The 27,827-nt window shown below is 42.2% G+C and overlaps 2 protein-coding genes across 3 annotated transcripts; one reads left to right on the top strand and one right to left on the bottom strand.

Annotated features, from left to right (window-relative positions):
• Positions 1-7,087: 7,087 nt before the first annotated feature.
• Positions 7,088-21,394, bottom strand: LOC139473937 (mitochondrial tRNA methylthiotransferase CDK5RAP1-like). 2 transcript variants are annotated; one of them, XM_071256759.1, is made up of 12 exons: positions 20,934-21,394; positions 19,958-20,061; positions 19,271-19,406; positions 18,030-18,158; positions 17,479-17,560; positions 15,713-15,833; positions 14,742-14,969; positions 13,543-13,696; positions 11,908-12,038; positions 8,400-8,549; positions 7,866-8,006; positions 7,088-7,262 (listed from the first exon to the last, which is right to left on the bottom strand). In XM_071256759.1, the coding sequence occupies exons 1-12, from the start codon at positions 21,265-21,267 to the stop codon at positions 7,152-7,154; spliced, it is 1,821 nt and encodes a 606-aa protein (XP_071112860.1). In that variant the 5' UTR covers positions 21,268-21,394; the 3' UTR covers positions 7,088-7,151. The 2 variants fall into 2 exon arrangements, with proteins under 2 accessions (XP_071112860.1, XP_071112861.1); XM_071256760.1 differs by having other exon boundaries at positions 17,479-17,539.
• A 249-nt stretch (positions 21,395-21,643) lies between these two features.
• Positions 21,644-27,827, top strand: LOC139473915 (threonylcarbamoyl-AMP synthase-like). Its single transcript, XM_071256723.1, has 5 exons — positions 21,644-21,837; positions 22,940-23,135; positions 23,670-23,904; positions 24,052-24,188; positions 25,146-27,827. The coding sequence occupies exons 1-5, from the start codon at positions 21,741-21,743 to the stop codon at positions 25,213-25,215; spliced, it is 735 nt and encodes a 244-aa protein (XP_071112824.1). The 5' UTR covers positions 21,644-21,740; the 3' UTR covers positions 25,216-27,827.

The following is a 27,827-nucleotide window of genomic DNA, read 5'->3' as shown; positions in this document are numbered from 1 at the left end:
TCATTACAAAGAAGTTGACATCCATAAGTACTCTTAATTACAAAGGTTATCAAAACATAGCCAGGCTGAAAACAGTCCCGAAACCTATGGTGCCCTATCAAATACATCACAATCGGTTAACAGACCGCCTCCGTGGTCTAGAGGTAGTGCGTCCACCCGGAGAACGGAAGGTCCTTGGTTCGATCCCCGGCCGCGTCACACCAAGAGACGTTAAAAGATGGTACTTGTTGTTACCCTGTCCGGTGCTCGGCATTGAGGGGCTAAAACAAGAACAAGTCAGTATACTGTGTCTGAGTGGGGTATTCATGTTAAACTGCGGCATGGTATCTCAGTGAGCTAGCACTTTAAATCGGCATCAGTCCGGACCACTACAAACAGCCACACACACGTACATGCAATAGCTATAAAGTGCAATAATCTTGGACGCGACGCTAAATCCCATTTCACCTCACCTCACCTCACCTCACCTCACAATCGAATTGTCATTTCTGTTTCACGTTAGCAAACATCAAGCATATACTTTCTTTTGCCCGGCAGTTTGATGTTATTAATGAGGTGGTCCAGCATGTCGCGTATTGTTTTCTCAATAAACTTCTGATGACAATAACATCCATTTTTGACAAAATGCCCTGAACTTGTTACCTTGAACAAGTTACCGTGAGCCATTCTGTTTTCTTTTAACACTATTTGGTTATCGGATTTCCTCATGCGTACTTGTACGTAAACAACTGAAGGTTAATGATTTAGTTAGGCTATGGAAGGTTTACGCAAATACGCAGCTATCTCGAGCTATCGCAGCTATCTTAAGATTATTCTTCCGACAGTCATCATACGAAATATCAATAAATTGATATGTTGTACTGATTCCTTCCATCCTTAGCCATGTGACAATTCACCAACAAAGAGAACAATTTTCAAGACGAAGGGACACTCATCTTTGTTTTAATGTGAACCACCACTCCAAAGAAATAACTCTGTTTAACTCTGTAACATACTAAACAATGCAAATATGAAACATATCATATTTTAAAGTGTTTGCATTATTAAACTGGCATCACGATAAGGCAGCATATATTCACACACACATCCGGGCGTGTAGGTTGTGTCCACCATGTTGGGCGATTAATGCAGGACACCTTGATGGCATACTGTTGATTAGCTTGCAAACAGTTGCCCTTGCCATTGTCCGCCAAGAGCTACCCTTAACTGGGCCACTCTCTCTGGCGTACACTCTCCGCCCGAGAACATCCCACAGATGCTCATTTGGGACGTGCCAGGGGACTGAGTGGGCCACGTTGTCGGGTGCTGAGTCTCCGGCATACACTCTCCGCCCGAGAACATCCCACAGGTACTCTATTGGGGACGTGCCAGGGGACTGAGTGCGCCACGTTGTCGGGTGCTGAGTCTCCGGCATACACTCTCCGCCCGAGAACATCCCACAGGTACTCTATTGGGGACGTGCCAGGGGACTGAGTGCGCCACGTTGTCGGGTGCTGAGTCTCCGGCATACACTCCCCGCCCGAGAACATCCCACAGGTACTTTATTGGGGACGTGCCAGGGGACTGAGTGGGCCACGTTGGCGGGTGCTGAGTCTCCGGCATACACTCACCGCCCGAGAACATCCAACAGGTACTCTATTGGGGACGTGCCAGGGGACTGAGTGCGCCACGTTGTCGGGTGCTGAGTCTCCGGCATACACTCCCCGCCCGAGAACATCCCACAGGTACTTTATTGGGGACGTGCCAGGGGACTGAGTGGGCCACGTTGTCGGGTGCTGAGTCTCTTGCGTACACTCTCCGCCCGAGAACATCCCACAGGTACTCTATTGGGGACGTGCCAGGGGACTGAGTGGGCCACGTTGGCGGGTGCTGGGTCTCTGGCATACACTCTCCGCCCGAGAACATCCCACAGGTACTCTATTGGGGACGTGCCAGGGGACTGAGTGGGCCACGTTGGCGGGTGCTGGGTCTCTGGCGTACACTCTCCGCCCGAGAACATCCCACAGGTACTCTATTGGGGACGTGCCAGGGGACTGAGTGCGCCACGTTGGTGGGGTTGAGTCTCCGGCGTATACACTCCGCCCGAGAACATCCCACAGGTACTCTATTGGGAACGTGCCAGCGGGTAAGTCGAATGTCCTTATGCAATCTCGTCGGAGATATTCGGTGGGCACGATGTGCTCTGGCATTGTCTTCTTGCAGTTTCTGCCCATAATCCTAGCGAATGGAACAACGACAGGACGTAATACTGCGTCAAAATATCGCTGGCGAGTCACATGTCCATTCACAATAACCAAATCAGTTCACCTGTCTGTTGTGATACCGCGCCACACCATGACACTAATGCCCCAATACCGATCATGATCTGTTGCCCTGGCATAGCGCTCACCGCTACGTCGCCAACAAGATATTCTGCTATCTGTGACTCGGAAGCAAAACAATGCTTGTTTGAAAACTTGGTGTAACGCCTTTGGTGCACAACCCGTCCATAGTGTTGCCCAAAATACCCATTTTTTTGTTGAATTTCGCCTTCCTGTTATTATATGGAATTCTGTTTTGATAACAATTGAATATATTAATATAAGTTTTGTTTGTTTGTTTGTTGTTTAACGCCGCACTGACGGCGGTCTGTAAATAATCGAGTCTGGACCAGACAATCCAGTGATTGACATATTGATGTAATTAATGTAATGAGACAATCTTGACTAGGTGTTATCTGTTTTACACATGCCACGCCCATGTGTCATTGCAACCCAACCCGTTTGATACAACTTGTCCCACAGTCGAGAAATTAACCTTTTTGATTTGCCAAACATTTGGCCAAACATTCGGCAAATTAGGAAATTGAAGTACCCCCACTACCGTACCTACAATTCGTCGTTTTTCCTGTTCATTGAGATACTGCGACTATGCTTGTCGTAAGAGGCGACTAACGGGATCGGGTGGTCAGGCTCGCTGGCTTGGTTGATACATGCCATCGATCCCAATTGCGTGGATCGATGTTCATGCTGTCAATCACTGGATTGTCTGGTCCAGACTCGAATATTTACAGACCGCCGTCATATAGCTGGAATATTGTTGAGTGCGGCGTTAAACAACAAACAAACAAACATTGAGATACTGCTTCGGAGGCATTGTAAGCGTAGCTCAGTTTCATTAGTGATTGTGAGTTCCCCTATTGGAGCACACAATGTTGAATTGTGATTAGATGTTGCGTTCAGATGCCCTTTTTAAGATTCCGGTGCGGAGTTGCGCCGCTTCTCATAGAAACTGGACGTTACAACAGTACCCCTATTAAGAAAGAACTTGTTATGTATACAGAGATACAATAGAGGATGAAAAACAATGTTTTATTACACTGCCCACAGTACCAGTCTTACAGATACCACCTCCTTTCAAAGTGCAATTCAATCTGTCCTGATTTTAACAATATTAGTGATAACCAGAAGCTAGGTTTTATACTTTCCAGCCCAGAAATGATTTTCACATCTGCCAAAACTTGCAACAGAATTTTATTAGAACGAAAACGGGCTTTATACAAATGATTTTTACGATGAGTTTTATTACGGTTTTTAGGATATTTTTATGTATTTATATGTCATACGCTTTTACCCAATAATTTTAGTCTCTCATAACTCTGCTTAGAGTGGCTCGTGCTACACCTTTATATTGGTATAACTTGTAAATATGTTAGTAATAGTAGCAAACGAGGTGAGACTTTAATAAATTATCTGTCTGTAAATGTACACCTCAACGACAGCTACATTCAAATCTTTAGTTCCCTTAGTTTTTATGTTTTTTTTACATTAAATACTTCTACATTCCTGACGACTAATCACAGTCCAAACACAATCCAATCCAATGTTGTCGGTAGTATATATGGAGAGTAGCACGGACACTCCGCACAAATCCTTCGCCCGAAGCCATGGGCGGCCATGTAGCTTCATTCTCGTAATTAATTACAGTATATCACTTAACATTGGACAATGTATTCATGCAGTAAACAAAGATCAGGGCCGACGGAGGTCGTATGTCCTTCAACGAACACAAGCTGTGCTGACCACAGCTGGTGACTTTCTAATCTGTTGGAATAATGCGGTGGTTAGGACAGTCAACGAACCAGCTGATTTCGTTAAGGTTTGTAATCTTGTTGGTGTTTGTTTTCGCGAGGCTATATCACAACGGATAAATACCATCCGTATGAACAATAACAACCACCTTAATTCACTCTAGGGGATCACCAGCGGTGGTACTTGGTCAAAACAATTCATTAAGATGAACAAACAGTAACGCTGTGTAGAATATTTTTCGCATAAACATTGAACTGTACAGATGACACAAATAGTGTTACATTTTTCAGAAAATATGTTATGAAGAAACAGTAAGTAACCTTGTAGGTCATGATTTAATTTATTTGAAAAAATATTTATTATTTGTTTATGCGAACTAGTCTACTCCAGCAATTGGCAAAGTACAATAAACACAATGAATCTATCTTCAATTAAAATTAGTAGTCAGGAGTAAGATGAACTTCGATGATTTCTTGATAACAGATATATGTTTGGTGTTCAATAGTTTAGCAAACAAATATTTCTTAACCAATCGTAATAAAATTTATTAATCAAAATAGCCCGTTTATTGGAAAGCGACTTACAACGGAACAGGTAGTCCCCAAGTGCATTTGTATCACCCAGTGTACATGGGCGGTCTTCATGGGGTATACCTGCCCATCTAACCGTCTCTATTGGCAATTTATGGTTACACGTACGGAAGAAAAGTAAAGGTTGGGAAACATTTCGAGGCAGTAGCAAGTAATTTTCAAATGATGGATTGTCTATAAGATATCTGAAGAAACCACTTCTCCATGACTGGATAAACTGAAGACGGGGGTATTCTCAAGTAGACTTAAAATGTATGCTTTGTTACAGAGACCATATCGGTATATGGTCTCTGTTTGTTATAATAAAAAAAGACGCGACATCAGTTTTATGCTGTGAAGGCTGACTCAGCTTTCAATTGATGTCGGGGCTGGGATTATTTGTATGTTTGTGGATGAATATGAATCATTTCCTTAAAAACGGATAGACTAGACAAATTTTCATCTTGTATTGTTAGTACATTTCCTGATAATCGTCAGTTTGGTTTTAGGGGAGGTGCGATAATGTCCTTGTATTCCAAGAATAAACGACGAGTGAGAGTTGTTTATCGTACAATGAAACACTGCCGGGAGAATAAACCATGATGTGTGAAGCCCCGAGTTGTTCATTTTCTCTGCAGTGTTTTATTGTATGATAAACAACGACCACGAGTTGTTTATTTCTTATATGAGATATCAACATTACGTATAGCCTCTTTAAGGATGTTACTAAAACGCACAAGCTTTCACAAATATTTACCCGTATTGTAATAATGATGACTCCCTGAATGGAATCCGAAATCGGCAATGTCGGATAAAGTCCATTTTATGCACAGGTGGGTATTTCCCGCATATTCTCACAATCATCACGTCAATTACATGTACCTTTTCTCCCAATACCGATTGTCATATCCCTCCCGCTTTGGGATGCGATCGTTCGGTCATCACGTTTATCTGCGTTGCCCAGCTACATCTATGGGAAACAACTCACCAGACACCCATACCTCGTGGGTTTCACCGAAGTGGTAAACGTCTCAGACCTGCATCACTTCGGGATTTCCTCCCACATTAAGCTGACAGGGGATAACAATACATCCCAAGTGCCAAGTTGTCCCACACAATTGATCTTGGTGCGTTAGGTTTGGTACTTCCCTATCTGTTGTCTGACATTGGGAGAGTACCCAGGTTTGCTGCCAGGAATACAGCCCTTCTGACAATCTGGGTAATGCAGATGGCTGCAGTTTTGGGGAGTCTTCGCATTCTCCGAAAGGTTTCTGTTGGTTTCGACTCGGCAGCGCTTCCTGGGAGAAGTCCAATTCGCTGTCTGGGCTGCGTGCAGAGGGGGCTGATGATGAGTGTGAGTTTGGTTTTACGCCGCTTTTAGCAATATTCCAGCAATATCACGGCGGGGGACACCAGAAATGGGCTGATGATGATTAGCCTAACCAGCCCGATTGTGCCAGGATCACCTAAACCCTCTTTGCTGCATTCATTTATTTTAATCTGTATAATAATAATGACATGGTACGACTCAGAATATGTAGAGGACCTCATGGAAAAACGATAAATACAAAATTCTTTGGAATAGGTCAGTATACAACCTCAGACCTATCTAGACCCCAAAACTGATCATGTCCTTTTCGATAAATACACTGAAATCATTCATATCATTGAAATTACTGTCCCTTTTGACACTATTGTGATTGACAAGAATCGGGAAAAACATGGCAAATCTGCGGACATCGCTTTGGAATGTAACGCTTGCATCCCAAGTACCAAGTAACTGGTAAAAGATTTTAATGAGATTGTTTGGAATATCATCACATTTTACTTGTCATCGGTAGTGAAAGACATGCTTACCGTTTCGTGAACACCTGGTGTCATCACTGATATTTAGTGACCCATTCATATAATTTTCACCACTATTTTGATATTTACACCCAATGGAATCTGTTTCATCAGATAACAAAGACTGGTTATACTCTGGCATTAACGTTTCATATACTGAACTAAATAAAGGTAGGGATCATGAAAATATTTTGGGTCATTTTGATGAAACTGTGTGCTCAGTCAGTCAACACTACAAAAACCTTTCCCCCAAAACATTCATGATCTCTAACATTTTTTGTTCAGTATATGTACAATAGTGTCAGTAATATTTCAGTATTGTCTAATAATCGAGTCTGGGGCAGCCAAAAAATGTGATTGATATCATGAGCAACCAAGTCACTGAGCCCCCTGATCCACCTGACCAGTCCTTGTTTTAGCCCCTGAATGCTGTCCGCCAGGAAGTGTAACAACAAGAATCATATTTTAACGTCTTTTGGTATGACTAGACCGCGATCGAAAACCTAACTTTCCGCTCTCTGGGCAGACGCTCTACCACTAGACCATAGAGGCAGTCCAGAATCCCCAGAACACACAGCAAACACAAGTACTGATTTCCAACAATACACACATTTATTCCTCTGTTGCTCATACATTATCCACACACACATACACACACATGGAGTCTCTACGTTCTTGTGGCCTGGACTCTGGTTACTGTGTTCTGGTGGTGGAAGCTCTGTAGTGTGGAGTGGTACAGAGGAACACCCTTCAACACCTGGGAGGAACACGACGTCACCTGGAACACCAGCAGTAGCAGTGAAAGATAGAGTGATATTATAGAGTGAGTGAGTGAGTGAGTGAGTGAGTGAGTGAGTGAGTGGAGTTTCATCCCCATCTTCAGTAATATTCCAGCCATATGACAGTAGTTCCATGAGATAATCAAATCTGGACCAGACAATCCAGTGATTGATAGATATCATGAGCATCGATCCTCGCAATTGGGATACAAAGACATGCATCAACGAAGTCAGGAAGCCTGCCCACCCGATCCTGTTAGTTGCCTCTTATGACAAGCACAAAACTACAGTGTTCCAATGATTCAGTGTCAAGAAATATGATAATCCAGATGAATTCAGCAGAAATGCTACCAGATTACCCGGGTTTCCTTTTTTATAGAGGTGAGTGAGTGAGTGAGTGAGTGAGTGAGTGAGTGAGTGAGTGAGTTTAATGTTGGGAGGACCCACTTCGATGAAACCCACGAGCACGGGTATGGTGCTGACAAACCTAGAAACATAATCGAGGCGAACCAGGATTCGAACCCACAATCATGGACTTTTTATATAGGATGTTGTATGCATAGTTATGGTAGTTGAGTAGATACAGCTGTAGTTTGGACTACCTGCACCACCACATAGTCCCCAGGGGAGACAACCCGCTGCTGTTTGGAGCCCGCACAAGACGGCACATCCATCTTGGGGAATATGACTTTAGTGTTGGCATCGTTTCGCCCTGCGAACTCCTGCACACTTTTCTTACTGTCCTGTAAAAAGGATAAAAAGTATATTAATGAAAATAAAATAGATCTACTCATGAAAATACTTAAAATCAAGACTAAATCTCAGTGAGTGAGTAGGTGAGTGAGTTGGATTTAACACTGCTTTAAACAGTATTCCAGTTATATCACAGCGTGTCAGCTTAATGTGGGAGGAAAGCCTGAAGTGATGCAGGTTTTAGACATTTACCACTTCAGGGAAGCCTTCGGTATTGTGCTGACAAACCTAGAAATATAATATGGAGGAACCTACAATGATAGGTTTCTGGTGTGCCCAAGGGACGCAACACTGCACAGTGAATTGCGGTGCCTTAGACGACTGAGCCAACTGTGCCCCCAGAGAGACTGACTTGATAGGAACACCAGGCTAATGCCACTCACCCCTTCAACGAGGACCAGCTGCTGGCAGCCAATCTGAGCTGTGTGGAGCTGCTGGGCTCCCTGGCGGAAAGCTCCTATCAGCTCCATGTGGCGTCTTGACTTGACATCCTCGGGAACATCATCACTGAGGCGATGGTAGGCTCGAGTTTTCTGGATACATGAATATACAATTAATTGAGCTGTTGAATAATATGGCAATATATTTATAAAAGATTAGGATATTTCCACTGCAATCACAAATGTATAAACAACAGATGGGGAAGATATACCGATAAAAGTGTCTGTGAACTGTTTCCATAGTCCTTAACCTTACTATTTGACAATCACAAAAATGAATTTTGTAGGGTAAAAATATCATTTTTACTTATCCTGAATCATACTAATTGTTTTTCTCTACTCATTTCCAAGAGGTAGTGGAAACTTCCTGTGCTGTGTTCCCAGAGAACAGAAAAAAACTCTCACCCAAACGCACCCTGTTTTGTGCAGGGGCACTGCAACAATGTGACCAAGTGAGTTGACTTGTCACTCCCTCCATTTTCCTACTTAATGGTTCAAAGACACATCAGGGGAGAGCGGGGACTGTTGGGAGGGTGCATATGAATCAGGATAAGTATAAATGATATTTTTATCATAAAAAATACATTTTGTACCTTATCCAGACTAATACTAATTTCTTGAATCTCACAGTTGGCAGTGGGTTTCACATGCAAGTGTTATTCAGTCATGATCTGTTCTGTAAACCCCGTGGGAACATGGTTAGACATTGTGTTGGCTCTTCTTCTGTCTGAACGACCTGCTTTTTCATGAAAAGGAGCAAATCTTATGATTTCATGGGTTTGATAAGGATTACATAGAAATAATTCCAGTTGGACTTAAAACGATTTTAGTGTTGAGAGAAGGACGTAAACTTTATCGTCTTCACTCATATTCTGGATTACTAGGTAAAGCAGTGGAGCATGGACTCTCGGTCAGTAGTTAGGGAGTAACCTGACGTCAACAAATCTACGTGATTCTGGGTCAGTATGACGTCTAGTCTATCTTCTTGTAGGTACCGTTAGTTGCTATGCAACTACTAGTGGTCCAAATTCCTGAATGCCAGCAACATTCCTGTGGCAAAATCTCAGAGATAATGATTCGCAAAGAGGGTATCAGATCTCCAGAAAGAACTTATACTTAATGGGCGTGATGGAGCAGTTACTGTGAAGGGCCAGTGTGGAAGCTATGGCTCTGACTTCGTGTGGGTTGGACACTGAAGGTGGGTCTAACCCTGCTGCCCTGTAGGCTCTGAGTGGAACTGCTCTCATCCAGGAGATTGTTGTTCTGGAGACTTCTGATGAAACATTCCTTTATGAAAGTATAAAGAGTCCTTAATCCCAGTCTTCTAGTCTCTTGCTGGAAGATATGTAAATTCTTGTGTACCTACGAAAAGCTAGGGAAACTGCCTCAGCTGCTCTGACAGAGTATCCTTGTCTTGTAAGGTTGTTTGTAATATGTTCCATTTGTGAAGCTCAAAGAGATCTGGTGAGGATGTAGAAGAAGATTTGGCCAGTTCGGGGTTTTTCTGCTATTGCGACATGGTCCAGTACCCTGTGTCCTTGGCAGCCATTAAGGAGAACTAAAAGTTGTTGTAGGTCCTTCCAGGTGCACGATGGTCAGTAATATCAGGGGTATCAGTAGTGGTGGAGGAAACTTGGACCAAGCCAGTGGGTCTGGTACTGGGGAGACGAGGTTGCTATCTGTCTGTTGAACCTTATTGTGAACAAGTCCACTGATGGGCAACCTCCTTCCTTTGTCACCAGCTGAAATGCTTCTGGATGAAGCATCCACTCTGTTGGTGACGGTTGGTGTCTGCTAAAACATTTACCACTCCTGGAATGTGTCTTGCCTTTATCTCTACTGCTCCTTTGATCAGAAGGCTGATGACATGGTCTGTCCTGTGGTCTATAAAAAAGGCAAACGTCTCGCCTCCTCTGTAACTGGATCACTTGTCTTTGACTTTCTAGATTACAAAAAAGTGGCTCTTAAACTGTGTCCTTTGTATAGATTGGTAAAGGTAAAGATGGTAGTCCCTGGGTCCTCGTAGCTTTTGTAGAGGAAGTGTCTTGTTTCTTGGATACCTGGGGGATCGACTTAATCGGTGGGATGGTCAAAGTGTCGATATCTTTGCCTTTGATAGAATAAGTATCCATGGGGGTACAATCACTGGAAGATGAAGAATTCCAGTAAGGCGAAGAGTCCAAGCCATCAATTCTTGGTTTTCAAAAATGGAGGGATATTTCTCCGACTGTGATGACTCTTCTAATCACGGCTTGAAAACATCCTCATCTTGAAGGCGGTAAGAGGCATTGGAGTAAGGAGTCTTTGAGAGAACACTGAGAAATCTGAGAGGTCTCTTCAGAAAACGAAATCATAAGCACGCAGTGTTTATCATCACTTGATGATGCTGCATAGCTAGCAGTACTTGTTGTGTAACACTGGCTGGTAGGTCCATACTAGAGGACGATGTAGGTAATGAGGCTGCATGAAGGACGGGTCCTGCATGAATGACTGAGCCTGAGATGATGCTGGGGGGGTTCATGAACTTCTGAGGCTGCATGGAGGTGGAAGGCTGCGTGCAGGTATCTTTCTTCTGAGCTGTAGAAACTGACTTTGTGACCCCTTTGCAGATGATGATACAGGCTTTGTGGAGGTCGAAAGCAGTCTGAAACTCTTGTTGATCAAATGCCCTTTCTTCCTCTGAAGAAGGACATGGTGTTGACTCACATTCCCCTGTCTTCTTCTTCATCGTGAAGAGGATTTGTGCAAATGTTTCCTCCCCCAAAGGGGTTCAAAAACTACACTTACATATAGTACATATTTTCATGACAAAAATGGGGGTGGGGAGTATTTAAGAGCCAAAAATATCCAAAAATCTAAACAAAATCCAAAAAATAATCATTAGATATTATGAATTGATCATTAATGAATGTAATCCGAGTAAAATATTTTATTGAAAAAGGTTCATTTTGACGGGATGGCTTGGATTACTGAGAACAGAAATAAATTTCCAACTGGTTGGTTGGAGCGAAAATGCGAGAGTGACGTGTCAACTGGAATGGTCACGTGGTTCCGGTGCGCCTGTACGGGACAGAGATGCACTCGGTTGAGATATTTTTCTGTTCTCTGGGAACACAGTACAGGATGTTTCCACTACCTCTTGGGAATTAGAAAGAGATTAGCAATTAGTATGAGTCAGGATAATGTAAAATATATCATATTTTAACCATTAAATACAAGACACTAGCCCAGCAAAATTTTAAAAACAATATTTGTTGATCATTCTTTCAGTAAACAGTAGTCCTCAAACACAAAAACTACAGTGATGCTAGCTCTCAAACAGACACTACAGTGACAGCAGCTCTAAACACATACACTACAGTGACACCAGCTCTCAAACACATACACTACAACAACAGCAGCTCTCAAACAAAGACAGACACAACTGGCTGTGCAGTTACCTAATCCATACCTGTCTCATGCTGTAGGGAAAGCAGTAGGCAAAGTTGTACTTCACTTGTCTGATGAGGTCCAGAGTGTCGTGATGAGCCGCCTCCGTCTCCCCACAGAAACCCGCAATGAAGTCACTTGTCAAGGCCACCCCTGAATTAGACGGACCATGTTGACTGCTGACAGGTAGTGGTGGATAGGTCACCTCTTTGATTTCCATTTAAATATTTGTACCATTAGAACAGCTGGAATACTCGGGTGTAGCTGACCAGGTGAGGTCAGCTGATATGAGGCTTAACTTCGCATTGAGATTTTTGCACTTGAATAGCAACGTGCATGCAGGTGTGCGGCTGGTTATACTAGTCCGGACTGATGCCGATTTATAGTGCTATCCCACTGAGATACCATGCCACAGTTTAAGATATATACTGACTCCGAGTCTTTCCTTTATCCCCCAAATGCCTTGGTCCAGGCAGGGTTACAACAAGTACCATCTTCTAACAGGAACGACCTGATGTAAACTGACCAGGCAGGATGGACCTGATGTGAACAGACCAGGTAGGATGGATCTGATGTGAACCGACCAGGCAGGATCGACCTGACATGAACCGACCAGACAGGATGGACCTGATGTAAACATACCAGACAGGATGGACCTGACGTTAACCTACCAGGCAGGATGGACCTGCCGTACACCGACCAGGCAGGATGGACCGGACGTTAACCTACCAGGCAGGATGGACCTGCCGTACACCGACCAGGCAGGATGGACCTGATGTAAACATACCAGACAGGATGGACCGGACGTTAACCTACCAGGCCGGATGGACCTGCCGTACACCGACCAGGCAGGATGGACCTGATGTAAACATACCAGACAGGATGGACCTGACGTTAACCTACCAGGCAGGATGGACCTGCCGTACACCGACCAGGCAGGATGGACCTGACATGAACCTACCAGACAGGATGGACCTGATGTAAACCTACCAGACAGGATGGACCTGACGTTAACCTACCAGGCAGGATAGACCGGACGTTAACCTACCAGGCAGGATGGACCTGACGTTAACCTACCAGGCAGGATGGACCTGACATTAACCTACCAGACAGGATGGACCTGATGTAAACCTACCAGACAGGATGGACCTGACGTTAACCTACCAGGCAGGATGGACCTGACGTTAACCTACCAGGCAGGATGGACCTGCCGTACACCGACCAGGCAGGATGGACCTGACATGAACCTACCAGACAGGATGGACCTGACGTTAACCTACCAGGCAGGATGGACCTGACATTAACCTACCAGGCAGGATGGACCTGACGTTAACCTACCAGGCAGGATGGACCTGACGTTAACCTACCAGACAGGATGGACCTGACGTTAACCTACCAGACAGGATGGACCTGACGTTAACCTACCAGACAGGATGGACCTGACGTTAACCTAACAGGCAGGATGGACCTGACGTTAACCTACCAGGCAGGATGGACCTGATGTAAACCTACCAGGCAGGATGGACCTGACGTTAACCTACCAGGCAGGATGGACCTGCCGTACACCGACCAGGCAGGATGGACCTGACGTTAACCTACCAGGCAGGATGGACCTGACGTTAACCTACCAGGCAGGATGGACCTGACGTTAACCTACCAGGCAGGATGGACCTGATGTGACTGACCAGGTCCAGGTAGGCCTCCCTGGTGTAGCCTCGTCTCATGGCAGCCAACACCTCATTGTTGCCGCTCTGGGCCGGCAGGTGGATCTGAGTACAGATGTTGGGCGTCTCTTGAATCAGATGCAGCACCTAACATGTGAAACTGATGTTAGACTGAAATGACATAACATAATTCTTATCTTATTCTTTTTTTTTTCATTTTGTTCAAAGAATGACATTACAAGTCATGGTGAATCTAATGTAGACAGATTCAGAACATTCATGTCAGCCATCTTGAATCTAGTGGTTTCCTTATCTAAATAAAAAGCAGTACACATAGATATTCTAATTATATTTTAGTGGTGCTTCAACTAATGGTTTGCTCATTTCACAGATGACAGGTGTGAATTCTACTTTAAACTCGGGCAGAGAGTCCACCAAAAACAAATGACCAGGAGAACCTGCTCAAGAGCCAGGTGTAACAAGTTGTGTTGAAGGGAGACAAGACTCTTGCTAATAGCTACAGCCAGTCCTAGCAAACTTGGGATAAGTCTTGTTGTTGTCTCTTTGTTGTTGTTTTTTTAAAAACATTTTTTTAGTAATTTCAATGGGATGTTACATTTCCACATGTTCAGGCATAATTGTTTCACACACATTGTCAGGTCAAGTATGTGGCATATATATGTGTTGTATGTGCATATAACATGTTCTGCAGAAAAATATTCCTCTTGACATATGGACAATGGGGACATCAAGTTGATCTAACAAAAGGATCAGGTGTATTTTCTGATATAAGCGAGTGAGTGAGTGAGTGTATGGTTTGATGCTGCTTTTAGCAATATTCCCACAATATCACGGCAGTGTAATGAGTGAGTATAGTTCTGTGCTGCTTTTAGCAAGATTCCAATATTCCAGCGATATCATGACAGGGGACAGCAGAAATGGGCTTCACACAATTTATCCATGTTAGGAATCAAACTCAGTCCTTCAGCATGACAAGCAACCACTTTAACCACAAGGCTACCCTACTGCCACTACAGTGCCTGTGACAATATGTACCGGTACTTGTCAAGACTGTGCTCACTGTGCTTCAGTACAAGCAATCAGAGACACACATGGCCTCAAAGGCTCAATAATAAACTGGAATCTGGAAACCAAAATCTCAAAATGCTACCTCTGTTTTACACATTCTTACTTCATCAGGGAAGTCTTTCGGATGAGGTGACGTGAATCTGATTCTCATCTCGGGGTCAACCGACGCCACTTTCTCCAGCAGCTCCGCAAATCTCAGGCCTCCCTGGCGGGGCTTGTACACCGTCCTGAAACCGGCACTCAGCTGGGTGGCGCCTATTTGGGGAGTCTGCTCCGAGCTATCACGGTAACTGTTGACATTTTGTCCCAGCAGAGTTACCTCCCTTACACCCTATGAACACAGAACATGTGCAACATCAGTGGCTGTTTGTTTGTTTGTTTGTTTGTTGTTTACTCTCACCAATATTCCAGCTATATGATGGTGGTCTGTAAATAATCGAATATGGACCAGACAATCCACTGATTGACATCATGAGCATCGATCTACGCAATTGAAATAAGATGACAAGCATCAACCAAGTCAATGAGCCTAACCCCCCCAATTTCTTTACTCATGTGTCTGTATGTCTGTCTGTCTGTCTGTCTACTACCCGGGTACCCTCACTCCTATTACCCAACCCTACCCAGGTAACCGCTGTTGGTGTCAAGAGATAGGTACAAAATGTCTGATTTGGAATAGTTTGACAGTAGCCCTGGCAAAATGTATTTAGATACACGTATAATACGATGTGGCTAACTTTGTTCAAACATATAAAAGTCAGAAGGAACTTGTGTTGTGCCCTTAAGCCTACAATGGTCTTAAGTCTACAATATTCATGAGTGGGCGTGACTTATGTATGCACATTTCATAGTAATGAAGAAATGCGAACATTAGAGACTTAAAATTGTCATGTAACCATGTAGTTATATAGTGAATTTTTGTCATGAAACAATATATCATGTGACCAACCACGGGTCCGGATAGTCCTGTGGCTACCCGGGTCCTTATCAGGACCCATCCGACCCGAGTACCCGAGCTACCCATCCCAGCCCTACTGTCTGGTGTGTACAGGTGACACAGTACAAGACACTGACCTGCTCCGCGAGTCCCTGCACCTCATCCAGTATGGAGGAGATGGGTCTGCTCCTCTCCCTCCCGCGAGTGAATGGCACAATGCAGTAGGTACACATGTTGTCACACCCACGCATGATGGACCTGGCAACAGCAACCATCAAATGTACTGCACCCTTTATACTCGACTCAGAACTTCACAATCTTCATGCAACATCTCCTGTACATGGACTACGTTGTTGTCCGATGAGTGATTACAGCAAGGAGTCTGCAAGGAGGTCTTCTTCACAAAACAATGTAGATTGTCATCACATGGTTGGTTGGTTGATTGGTTGTTTTACACCACACTCATTAGTATTCCAGCTATATGACGGTGGTCTGTAAATAATCGAGTCTGGACCAGACAATCATGTGATTGACATCATGAACATCGATCCACGTAATTGGGATCGATGACATGCATCAACCAAGTCAGCGAGCCTGACCACCTGATCCCGTTAGTCGCTTCATACGACAAGCATAGTCGCCTTTTATGACAAACATGGGTTGCTGAAGACCTATTCTACCCCGGAATCTTCAATGGTCCCATCACATTAGTTATTACACTGATTTTAAACAAGAGACTTGTCTGGGAGTACAGTATTCCTGGTCATTTGAATATCAGGGCCCCGTTCCACAAAGCTATCGTATCGCTATTAAAGGCGACGATAACTCCCATCACATTAGTCATAGCACTGATTATACACAAGACACAGGATTCATTTCAATATCAGGGCCCCATTCCATAAAGCGATCGCTAAGATGACTTTAACTTCCATCCTTTAACATTGACTAACAACTGTCTTTGTGCTGCGACCGCGATGTTCTACACGCCCTGATCATAAAATAGAAAGAGACTGCAGCATAATTAGTGTTTTTTGTCTTCATGTTCCTCTGAAAGCTTTCATCATCATGTAACCTGGGTAGTACATACACATTCTGCTGATTATTTTCTTTGATGAATTCCCACTTTGTTTACAAAACTTAAGCCATAAGTAATTCTTTGTCCTGTGTCAGGTAAATACCTTGAGTTAGTTCAGAGAAGAAGTTGAAAGTTTATGCAGAGCTACAGATAAGCAGCGTATTTGCGTAAAATACTCCCCCCAAAATATTCAAATGCAAATTACTTTCAATTAACTTGCATACAGAAATGCATGCATTAATTGAAAAACTCAAATGTATCAATACAGCATGTGTAAATACCCAATGAAGCTTTTCCAGCATGCGTACAAAGGAGCTAATTTCTGAAACACAATTACGAGCTAATTTACTTTTAGAGTCAAGCCTATATATTTAGAACATATATACATCTAAAACATTATTTCAATTTTTTTATATCTTAAAATGTCCACAAATCTTGGGAAAAACCCAATAGAGTGATGATTAGATCAGTGAAAAAATATTGGTTACCCAATGAAATATGTAATAACCCAATTAAGATAGAAGCCCTAGAGTAAATACACAATGGTGCAAAAAGTTATCTGGAGCTCTGTCAATGGATGGATGAGTAAATGAGTATGGTGTTACGCCGCTTTTAGCAATATTCCAGCAACATCACGGCGGGGGACACCAGAAATGGGCTTCACACATTGTACCCATGTCAGGAATCGAACCCGGGTCTTCAGCGTGGCGAGCGAACGCTTTAACCACTAGGCTACCTGACCGCCCCCAATGGATGGATGAAGGGAAGATGGACAAGGTACCATACCAAAAACGAATCCTAAAATGAGATATCTATGAAGACACTTACACAAAAGCTGATTTAGAGTCTTGGTTGAGTCTGACAGGAACAACATCTGCATATGTTTCTTCTAGAGACAGCAGGACATTCACTGCAACAAGAGTGAGTGAGTGAGTTTCACGCTATGTGGGGTCAGTCCTGTGACAATGTGTCAAGAAAGCCTGAAGTGTACTACCTTGGTGAAACCTATAGCTAGCACGCAAGTTCCTATGTAAGTGTAACAATCTTGAACAACACTTTAAACCCCATTTCACCACACCTCACCACCAGATTTCTAAAAGGGACATAACGCAGTCATACATGATGCAGCAATTCTTGTTTAACTGATTATGGAATTATCACCACCATGTTTGAAACCCTGTAACATTTCAGAACAATATCTTAGATAGTTTTTCCTTGCTGTTTTGTTGACAACTGTTTGGAAGACTGCCTCCATTTCTATATCCCCTCCCACTTCCTGGCAGGAATAATGATTATGGTTATCTGGAAACATCTGAGAGTAATAGTTGCCAAAATGTATGTGAAGGCTGAAGCCCTGCTATGAGTACATGGCACCTGACCTGCTGCCTGGTTGTTCTGTGTGACGGCCAACATGCGCGGCAAGTCTCGGTAGGCGTCAGGTCCACACACCAAGTCCACCATCTTCTCTCTGTCTACAATCTTGGACTTTAACCGCTCCGCCATGCAACCTTGAGGAAATGTTCATCTTACTGGGAGGCAAATGTAGCAGGAAATGAACGTGAATAATAGCATTGTGCTTTCACTTGATTAGATTCAAATAATGGACCAGATGAGTATTGGAAAAATGCCACTGAAAAGCAGATTTAATCTTTTTGTCCAACTATTCCATGGCTTTCATAGAAGCTGCACTGTATCTCTGTCACAAGCCATGTCTAGGAAGTATATTCTTCAACTTCTGATAGGGATAGAGAGCATCCAGGTGGGTCTGAATGTGACATTAGTTGGATATGTCTGAATGTGACATTAGTTGGATATGTCTGAATGTGACATTTGTCGGATATGTCTGAATGTGACATAAGTTGGATATGTCTGAATGTGACATTTGTCGGATATGTCTGAATGTGACATTAGTTGGATATGTCTGAATGTGACATTGGACGGATATGTCTGAATGTGACATTAGTTGGATATGTCTGAATGTGAAATTGGTCGGATATGTCTGAATGTGACATTAGTTGGATATGTCTGAATGTGACATTGGTCGGATATGTCTGAATGTGACATTGGTCGGATATGTCTGAATGCGACATTGGACGGATATGTCTGAATGTGACATTGGTCAGATATGTCTGAAAGTAACATTGGTCGGATAAGTCTGAATGTGACATTGGTCGGATATGTCTGAATGTGACATTGGTCGGATATGTCTGAATGTGACATTGGTCTGATATGTCTGAATGTGACTGGTCGGATATGTCTGAATGTGACATTGGTCGGATATGTCTGAATGTGACATTGGACGGATATGTCTAAATGTGACTGATTGCTTGGGTATGTCTAAATGTGACATTGGTCGGATATGTCTGAATGTGACTGATTGCTTGGATATGTCTGAATGTGACTGATTGCTTGGATATGTCTGAAAGTGACCGATTGCTCAGATAAGTCTGAATGTGACTGATTGCTTGGATATGTCTGAATGTTAGTGACTGTCCAGATATGTCTGTCTGTCTGAATGTGACCGATTGCTTGCATACGTTGTCATACGATTAGTTGTCATCTCGTTAGGAGTGAAATATCTCGGTATACTTATCCAATAGTAATTAGTATATTTCGGTACCTAATATCCCTATTTTCATGGGTGGAGCTTTCTTGCCACGCCTCGTCTTCAATGTCTTCAGATACTCCAGCCTGTTCCAGATCTTTTCCTCCGCTCCCTCCCTGATCGCACATGTCATCACCAACACCACGTCAGCCTGTAGCAGGCAATGCATGCAAAAGCAATAACATAAACATTACACTGTCTCCAAAATAAATTCAATCAACATAACTAAATCCAATTACAAAAATTTTGAGACTAATTTTTTATTTTCTTCAAAATATTTGTAGCCATTACTAAAAAAAGATTACTTATCACATCATACCAAAATGAATATTCAAGCTTCATCACGTCAAATTATTACATAGAGACAAATAATACATGTTAATTGTTATGCATGTGAGTGAGTGCGTGAGTATGGTTTTACGCCGCTTTTAGCAATATTCCAGCAATATCACGGCGGAGGACACCAGAAACTGGCTTCACACATTGTACCCATGTTGGGAATCAAACCCGGGTCTTCGGCATGATGAGCGAACGCTTTAACAACTAGGCTACCCGACCGCCCCCTTATGCATTTGAAAGGTTTCAGTACTGTACTCTACAAACAAGCATTCTCTGTATCGCTAGGGTTGTCACAAAATGTTTGCATGCCTAAGTATCCCAATGCATCCAAGCCATGGACTATCTTGAAACCCCTAGCCATACCTCTTTCAGATTGTCAGCTCTTGAGAAGTCACTCTTCTTCAGGATTGACCAAGCAACCTCCGTGTCACTAACATTCATCTGACATCCGTATGTCTCAAAATATACTGAAAATGAATAATTTCATACTGATTGTAATATAATTCTATCATTAACATTAGCACATTGTAGTCATGGTAATGTTACAGACATTTCAATCATGTCACTTATAACAAATAGTAATCATGACTATGAGTTTGGTTTCATGCAGCTGTCAGCATCACGGCAGGGAATCCCAGACTCGACTTCACACACTGCACTCCCGAGGGGAATCAAACCTAGGTCCTTGGTGTGACAAGACAACGCTCCTGCCACAAGGCTACCCACAGCCCTGACTATGATATATAACAAAATGTGTTGTCATTATAATCTCAACAAGATGCTTTCTGTTCAAATCGTAATGCAAAAGTTGCCATATAATACATTGACATACATTATATAATATTATACAAAGCAGTCTCTGAAATATTTCATTTTAAATAGCAATACCAAATATAACTTTAATAATAATATATCATTCATAAGGACCAGGTATTGGCTAGTTTGACTATTTGTAAAATCATCAACACTGTGTGTATCATTCGTTAGAGATTTATGGGCAACAATAACTCTAAATCATTTTGCCAGCGCCATTTTAATTAGCCTGCGTAATCACCAGATGCCAATTAGTGCTGAACACGAATCAAACAAGTCGGGATTATAGTCAATACTAAGCAAATTTTAAATATGTGAAGAAATACACCATCTATATTTCAATACTTTCAAAGTAGGTGTGTTGTTGCCCGTTAACTTTTAACTTTCACTAATATATTGGGTTCACTGCAATCACAGTTGCAAAGAAGTTAGAGCCACATTTGTACATTTTTGACAATTGTTCGAACAAAGATTTTTTCAGTTAAAATGATTTTTTTTTCATGGCAATTTGGAAGAATGAATATACCTTTTCTGTTTTGTCCACTGTAACTGGTATCCTCAACGTATGGAATACTCTCATCACAATCATTCTGCAGCGGAGGATTTACACTTCTATGTGTCACAAAGTCTTTCAATCCTGGGCCCGTTTCTACTTTGCTTTTGAAATTATTGTTCGAGACAGTTTTCTGCGAATGCCTCATCAATTGACTTGAGTGATACTGGCACACATGAATACACCTTGGAAGATACAGGATTCGCCTTCCCTGCATGCCGCAACATTGTTGTTTGGTTCTAAACCCGGATAAGTTTAACAGATGTCGAATTCTCGACAAGGAGTTTGTGTAATATCCGCAAGTCATAATTCAGGGAAAGATGTTATAGAATAACTACTAATGCAGACTTGCAAATGGGACCAGTGGGCAATGTGTGTGTGTTTCTTGGAATGAGGACGGCTGGCAAAGTGATATCAGCAGCCATACTGAAGACCTTCACCTTCACTCAACGCAAAATAGGAACTAAGGAAAAGTTACGAAAAAGGAAAAAGTACATATCCTTTAAAAGACAAATTTTCCTTTATCAATCATTTTAAAAATATATCTTAAGACAAATATAGGACAAACTATATCCTAAAATGTCTGAAGGAGAATACATATAAATTTATCCGTTTCTTCCATGTTTACATACAAAAGTACCAGTGCATATTTTAACTCACCCACAGTCTCGGTTTGAAACCAATATGTCTGCGCCCAGGTGATGCAATGTGTGGGAAACTTGTTCTTGCACAAATCGCCTTTACCGTTGCATGTTTTGATTATTCGTTACAAGACATGTTATGATCAGAAGATATTTATCGAGACTCCGTCAATGTAAGAAAAGCACCATGGCTAAAATCATCCATGTTGACCTTGACGGCCTCAACTCACAAAATGGTAAGTGAATGGATTAGTTCAATAGTTGTGTGTTTGGGTATTGGTCAGCTATAGATTTTAATTTCGAGAACTGCGTATGTGCATCAAGGTAAATTAAGCACTTATTTGCTGGTTTTTAGGTTAACGGGCACGAATTTTTTTTTATACTGAGAGTGAGAGAGCGGCCGAGGTAGATGTTCCTAAAGTGTTGGCTTATTACTAACACTAGATTGATTCAGTAGCCTGGCTGCGTGGCGTTAATTGAGGTCCGAAAAAGTGTTCTCAGTAAAGTATATATACTCCCATTTCAATAATACACACTGTATGTGCATTTGTAATTTTAATTCAAGTCATACATGACCTTTTTAACTTATTATTGTCTAGTCTATTCATGTTTCATTCACCAATAACACCGCCTGTCACATCATTACTCTTCTCAACATCAATAACAAACTGTTTCAATGAAAAGAGGCACCTTGTCCGCATGATCAACATATTTTTGTATGCAATGCCTCTACTGTTCCTTAACATGATTAATGTATTTTGAATTGATATTCAACAATACAAATTACACTAAACTTTACAGGGAACATCTGATATTGATGGCCTTAAACACCACACATAAGAGGACATGCAAGTAATCGTAATACGCTTTGGACCGTGATCAAGGTGTCGTGATACGTATCGGAACACACAGTTGGTGTATCATCCCAGCCATTAATAACCACCTATGACATCTATACTCACTGAATCAATCTGAAAATGCTCAGATACAAAGATAGCTACTCTTACTGCACCATATTAAAGTTGGATATGTACTTCTCGACCCTGTCATGTTATTGTTTTTACATGTTTATGGTATATGTAGTTTGGTTTGGTGTATCCCAGAATGCCCAATGCTGGGCCTTTCAATGTGTTTACTCAGTCTGCATTCAACTTCAACAGTATCATGTTTATCTTGTTTGTAGGTGAAACTGAAAGTGAGATGTGAAAAGAAACCGTTAGGTACATGTTATGGATTAATCTTGTACCCAGTACTGTTGAGATTAGAAGATGGAAGGTTGATCTGTGTCCAAATACTTTCCAAATTCTTTTGGCTTCAAGTGTGATTTCTCTCTTGCAGACATTATGCAGAGCGTGATGTCGGGGGCCAAGAGTTTGCTGGCTGGTCATGTGGTAGCAGTTCCTACAGACACAGTTTACGGAGTGGCAGGACTCGCTCAAAACAGTAATGCTGTGACAGAAATCTACAACATTAAACAGAGGAACTTCAGTAACCCTATAGCCATCAGTGTGGGGGACATTCAGGATGTTTACAGGTAAATTTGCACCTGCCTCATGTTGGCTGCGATGTACATCTTCCCGAGGCAAGGGTGTTAACTGACTGGAATTATGGAGTTGCATTTAGGCTGGACTAATGAGTCTATGCATAGTCCATTCAAAACCTTTTACGAAGTGGACATCCAGCATAGCTTTCAACCTGCAGATTTTGGTCAACTGCAGGATTTGCAAAATACGTGTCCCGCCAACTGGGTGTTGACAGATATTTTGAAAATCTTTCCATGTTTTTGCAGCTGAGTTCGGCAAGGTAGGAAACTGGACTATTATAGTCAGTTAACGCCCTTGCCTTGTGAAGATGTGCAATGTAACACATGATTATCATATTCGAAACAAGTAATACTGAAAAGACCCCTTATTCCATATCTGTCATAAGTGGACGTAAGAGGGACAGGTGACCACTTCCCCAATATTTCACAAACCTGGTCCATCATTTTCAAAGGAAATGGGTCCAGTGAGCCATGAAAATTTATCAGTCTGTAGCTGTGGAGTGATGGTCTGGTGTGTTGTTGCAGATGGAGCAAGGTGACAGTCTCGGAGGAGGTGTTGCAGGATCTCCTTCCAGGTCCCGTTACCGTGGTGATGCAGAGGAGCAAGGAACTCAACCCGGAACTCAACCCAAACACAGAGCTGGTCGGAGTCCGTATCCCTGACCATGATTTCATCAGAGCACTCTGCAGAAGTTGTGGAGGACCAATAGCACTGACAAGTGCCAACTCTAGTGGATCTCAAAGCACCCTATCTGTTGAGGTATATATTACAGACTCACTCAGAAGACATTGACTCCTCTCATAGTATGGGTAGTATGCATGGCATACATGTGGTAACCCTTTCTTGGTAGAGTCTCACAAGATGCATTAGTCAGTTTTCAATAATATGTTTTGATCCATGCTTCAGGAATTCCAGTCGTTGTGGCCTAGGCTAGATCTGATATTTGATGGCGGTCGACTTGGTGACACAGACAAGTCGAGACTCGGGTCGACAGTTGTTGACCTATCTGTGGAGGGCAAGTTCCGCATCATCAGGGAGGGCAGGTGAGATGGAGTTAAGGCCATTCAGATTGTTTGTTTGTTGCTTATCTCCATGCTTAACTTAAGTGGGAGCGGTTGCTGAGAAGAAAATTTAGAGATAACTGTAACTGAAACAGCTATCTTTGATGATAATTCAACTGATAAAGTTTCTGTTTTATGAAAAGATATGTTCAAAAATGTTCACAATTGTTGAAATCATGAGTTAAGAACTTTTTCCAACGTTTTCAAAACTGTGCTTAGTATTGTTATTGTATTATATGAAGATAGCTACAGGATAAATGGCAAAGAACAGTGAAAGACAAGGCTGGGTTATTTCATGACAAAACATTTTTCTATCGTGACATTATGTCTGGAGATTCGAACATCTGCTTAAACTTGATAATGTCGTAAATTGGACGATGCTATTTTTGAGAGGTTAGTGAGTTGTTCCCATTACAAGTAGCTGGGCAATGCAGATAAGTTCAATGGCCGAACGGTCACATCCAAATATGGGCGAGATATGGCAATCTGTAATGGGAGAAAAGGTACATATAATGTCCATCAGTTATCCACTTGGAACCTTTTGTCTTTCTGCTGTCGACGCGTGAAGATTCCTGGGTAGAATAGGTCTTCAGCAACCAATGCTTGTCGTAAAAGGTGACTACGCTTGTAGTAAAAGGCGACTAACGGGAATGGGTGGTCAGGCTCGTTGCATGTCATCGTTCCAAAGTGTGTGGATTGATGCTCATGATATTAATCACTTGATTGTCTGGTCCAGACTCGATTATTTACAGACCGCTGTCATATAGCTGGAATATTGCTGAGTGCGGCGTTAAACAACAAACAAACCAAACCAAATCTTTCTGCTGTCATGCTATAGCTGGAGTATTGCTGCTGTGTCAGTCTCCCTCTCTCTCTCTCTCTCTCTCTCTCTCTCTCGAGTAATCGTAATGACCTTGATTTAATCTGTTTTATTTCCAGTGCCTATCAAGCCACAGTGGACTTGCTCAGGAACAAACACAAGATAGAAGAAATACTCAAGATCTTATAGCATAATTATTGTATAACGACCAAATCTTTTATTGACATTGTTTTGTACAAATGATATATTTATATCCATGTGATGGATCTGTTTATTTTTTATCCCTCATATGTACAAGATTTTAGGTTGCTCATTCATCTTGTTTTAAAGAGGATGTTTACAAAAATGTTTCTTATATATTCATGTAACAGATAATGTCAGGGGTCATGTATCATGATGCTAGAGTTTCATCACTCATGTGTGAAGTATTACTGTTCTGTGACCCTGATGACAGTCTGTGTGGTCAAGTGGATTGACCGTTTGCCGGGAGAGTGGAAAATTTGGGGTTTGATCCCCGGCTGCGTCGTCGAAAATCTTTGTAGATGGTACTTGTTGTTACTTTGCCTGGCGCTCGACATTAAGGGTCTAACACAAGGAGTCTATGCTAAACTTCAGCACATGATCTCAGGGGGCTAGCACTATGAAACCAGACGAGTACAGGCAGCCACACACATACATGCATTTACAGCGCTGTATAAGTGTTATATTCTTGAACACGATATTAAACCCCATTTCATGGTACTTGCCTTGCTGGTCTTTGTCAGCTCCATCAGAGGGGTTCTTGCTCTCAAACAGTTTGTGTTTAAATCTCATGGTATGGATGGATGCATCGGTGACCATCTTCCCGAGGCAAGTGAGTTAACTGACTATAAAAAGTCAGTTTCCACCCTTGCCGAACTAGGCTGGTATTATGGAGTTGCATTTGGCTGGACTAACGAGTCTATGCATAGTCCAATCAAAATTGTGCACCGAAATCGAAATCCGGTTTGTAAAGTTTCATGCAGATTTCGGTCGACTACAGCATTTGCAATGTGCACCGCTAACTCGTTGTCAACAAATATTTTCTAAATCTTTCATGTGCACTTCGCGATGTAAGACTAATTTTATCACAATATGGATCTTGATTATCGATCAGAACGTCTTGACTGGGCGCCACCCTTTTGTTTGAAGCAAATGCAAGTGATATGAAAGGTTGAATCGCATTGGTCAGTAGGAGAGGCATAGAAAGGACATAACTCGCAATAGCCACTGGTGGTGCTACGATCGAGCCCAGGAAATCCAGCCTAGTTCAGCAAGGGTGGAAACTTGACTTTTAAAGTCAGTTAACTCCCTTGCCTTACCTCCTTGCCTCCTTGCCATGTCAGGTTGTGTGGCCTCTGTATAGTCATCAGTCATGGCAAGTAGGTTTCCTTTTAAAATTAGGATGTAGGTTTCCTTTTAAAATTAGGATGGCTTTTCTTGCCTATGTACAGGTGTGGACTGAGTATATAACTTATAGCTCACCTGACTGACGGCCAAGAGAACTTCTGTTGTCATAATGTAATGTCATATTTAATATGCATGTATCAAACATGCTGTAAAAAGTTCTGTTGCGTAGAAATACTTCTAGTTTGTTTTTAGTTTATTGTTCTCATATTTGTCTGATCTGTCTGATCTAGTATAGTTATCGAGAGTGTCAGGTGAGCTACGGAGCCTTGTGGTTCTATTCTGAGGAAACATCTCCACATGTACAGTGTTTATTATTTGACAAAGAGTTGTTATGACCGATGTCCGCTGAGAGACTTGTCAGCTCTCGTCCTCACCATGACGTGTTGTGTGGCAAGCAGTTTACAGTAGTTGGATCTATAGTGATAGCTAGGTCTGGACCAATGTCTACAACAAGGGCTTAATTGATAACATATATAGGGCCAAACTAATCTATTTACTTGTTTTAGACATATTTCAGGACAACCTGTGAACATGGTCAATGTGAAATTAAATACAATAAATTGATAATTTAGAGATTGGTTAAAAATATGAAATGTTTCTTCAAAACTACTTGTGACTACTTACATGATGGAACAGCATTGAATGATCGCCCGGTTTATATTTTCAGAAATGATGGTAGAATTAGGTATATGTTGGTAGGAACTTTGGCATCACACCAACATATACACGCGGGCATTAATGAAACACCATCCACTCTTTCGGATATATGCTGCATGAAAAACTGACTGGTGTGATTCAGTGTTGGGAACCCGACAAAAGAGTGATATTTTGACAAACAGAGGTACCATCACAAAAATAATGAAGCTGATGCGAAGAAGTCTAAGAATGTTTCATTTCAACAACTCCGAAATTAACTTCACCCACCCCGCGAATCCGATTGTCACATTATGCAGTGAAAAACGATTATTGTTAACCTAGGAATCCCCCCTGACTCTGCAATCAGTATCTGGAGTGTCTGCACCTCGCACGGATGACATTCGTGAGGCATCTCCTGATGGGTCAGACGTCTGATTTCCAACAGTGTGTATAGTTAGACATCACAGTGAAGGCAGTGTAAGCAGTTCAGTGTCTCAGTACAGTGGTACACACCCTTGGTCACATACAACTTGTCCACAGTTTATTTCAGACTCATGGCTTTTGCAAAGTAACTAGATTTAGGGAGAAAATAATTAGCCCTTCTAGATTTTCACTTGTCTTGGACTAACGGACAAATGTCCGTATCTATCCCTGTAGAATAAGCATTTGTTTAGTGTGTTGGGAATCTGTATAAATTCCCCTGTATCACTAGATCTGGTTGTAGATATGATGTATAA

Source organism: Haliotis cracherodii, unplaced genomic scaffold, assembly GCF_022045235.1.
Source record: "Haliotis cracherodii isolate W230 unplaced genomic scaffold, xgHalCrac1.p SCAF_3, whole genome shotgun sequence".
NCBI classification, from domain to species: Eukaryota; Metazoa; Mollusca; class Gastropoda; order Lepetellida; family Haliotidae; genus Haliotis; species Haliotis cracherodii.
The sequence above is the reverse complement of the archived record's forward strand: the minus strand, read 5'-3'. Positions and strand labels throughout refer to the sequence as shown.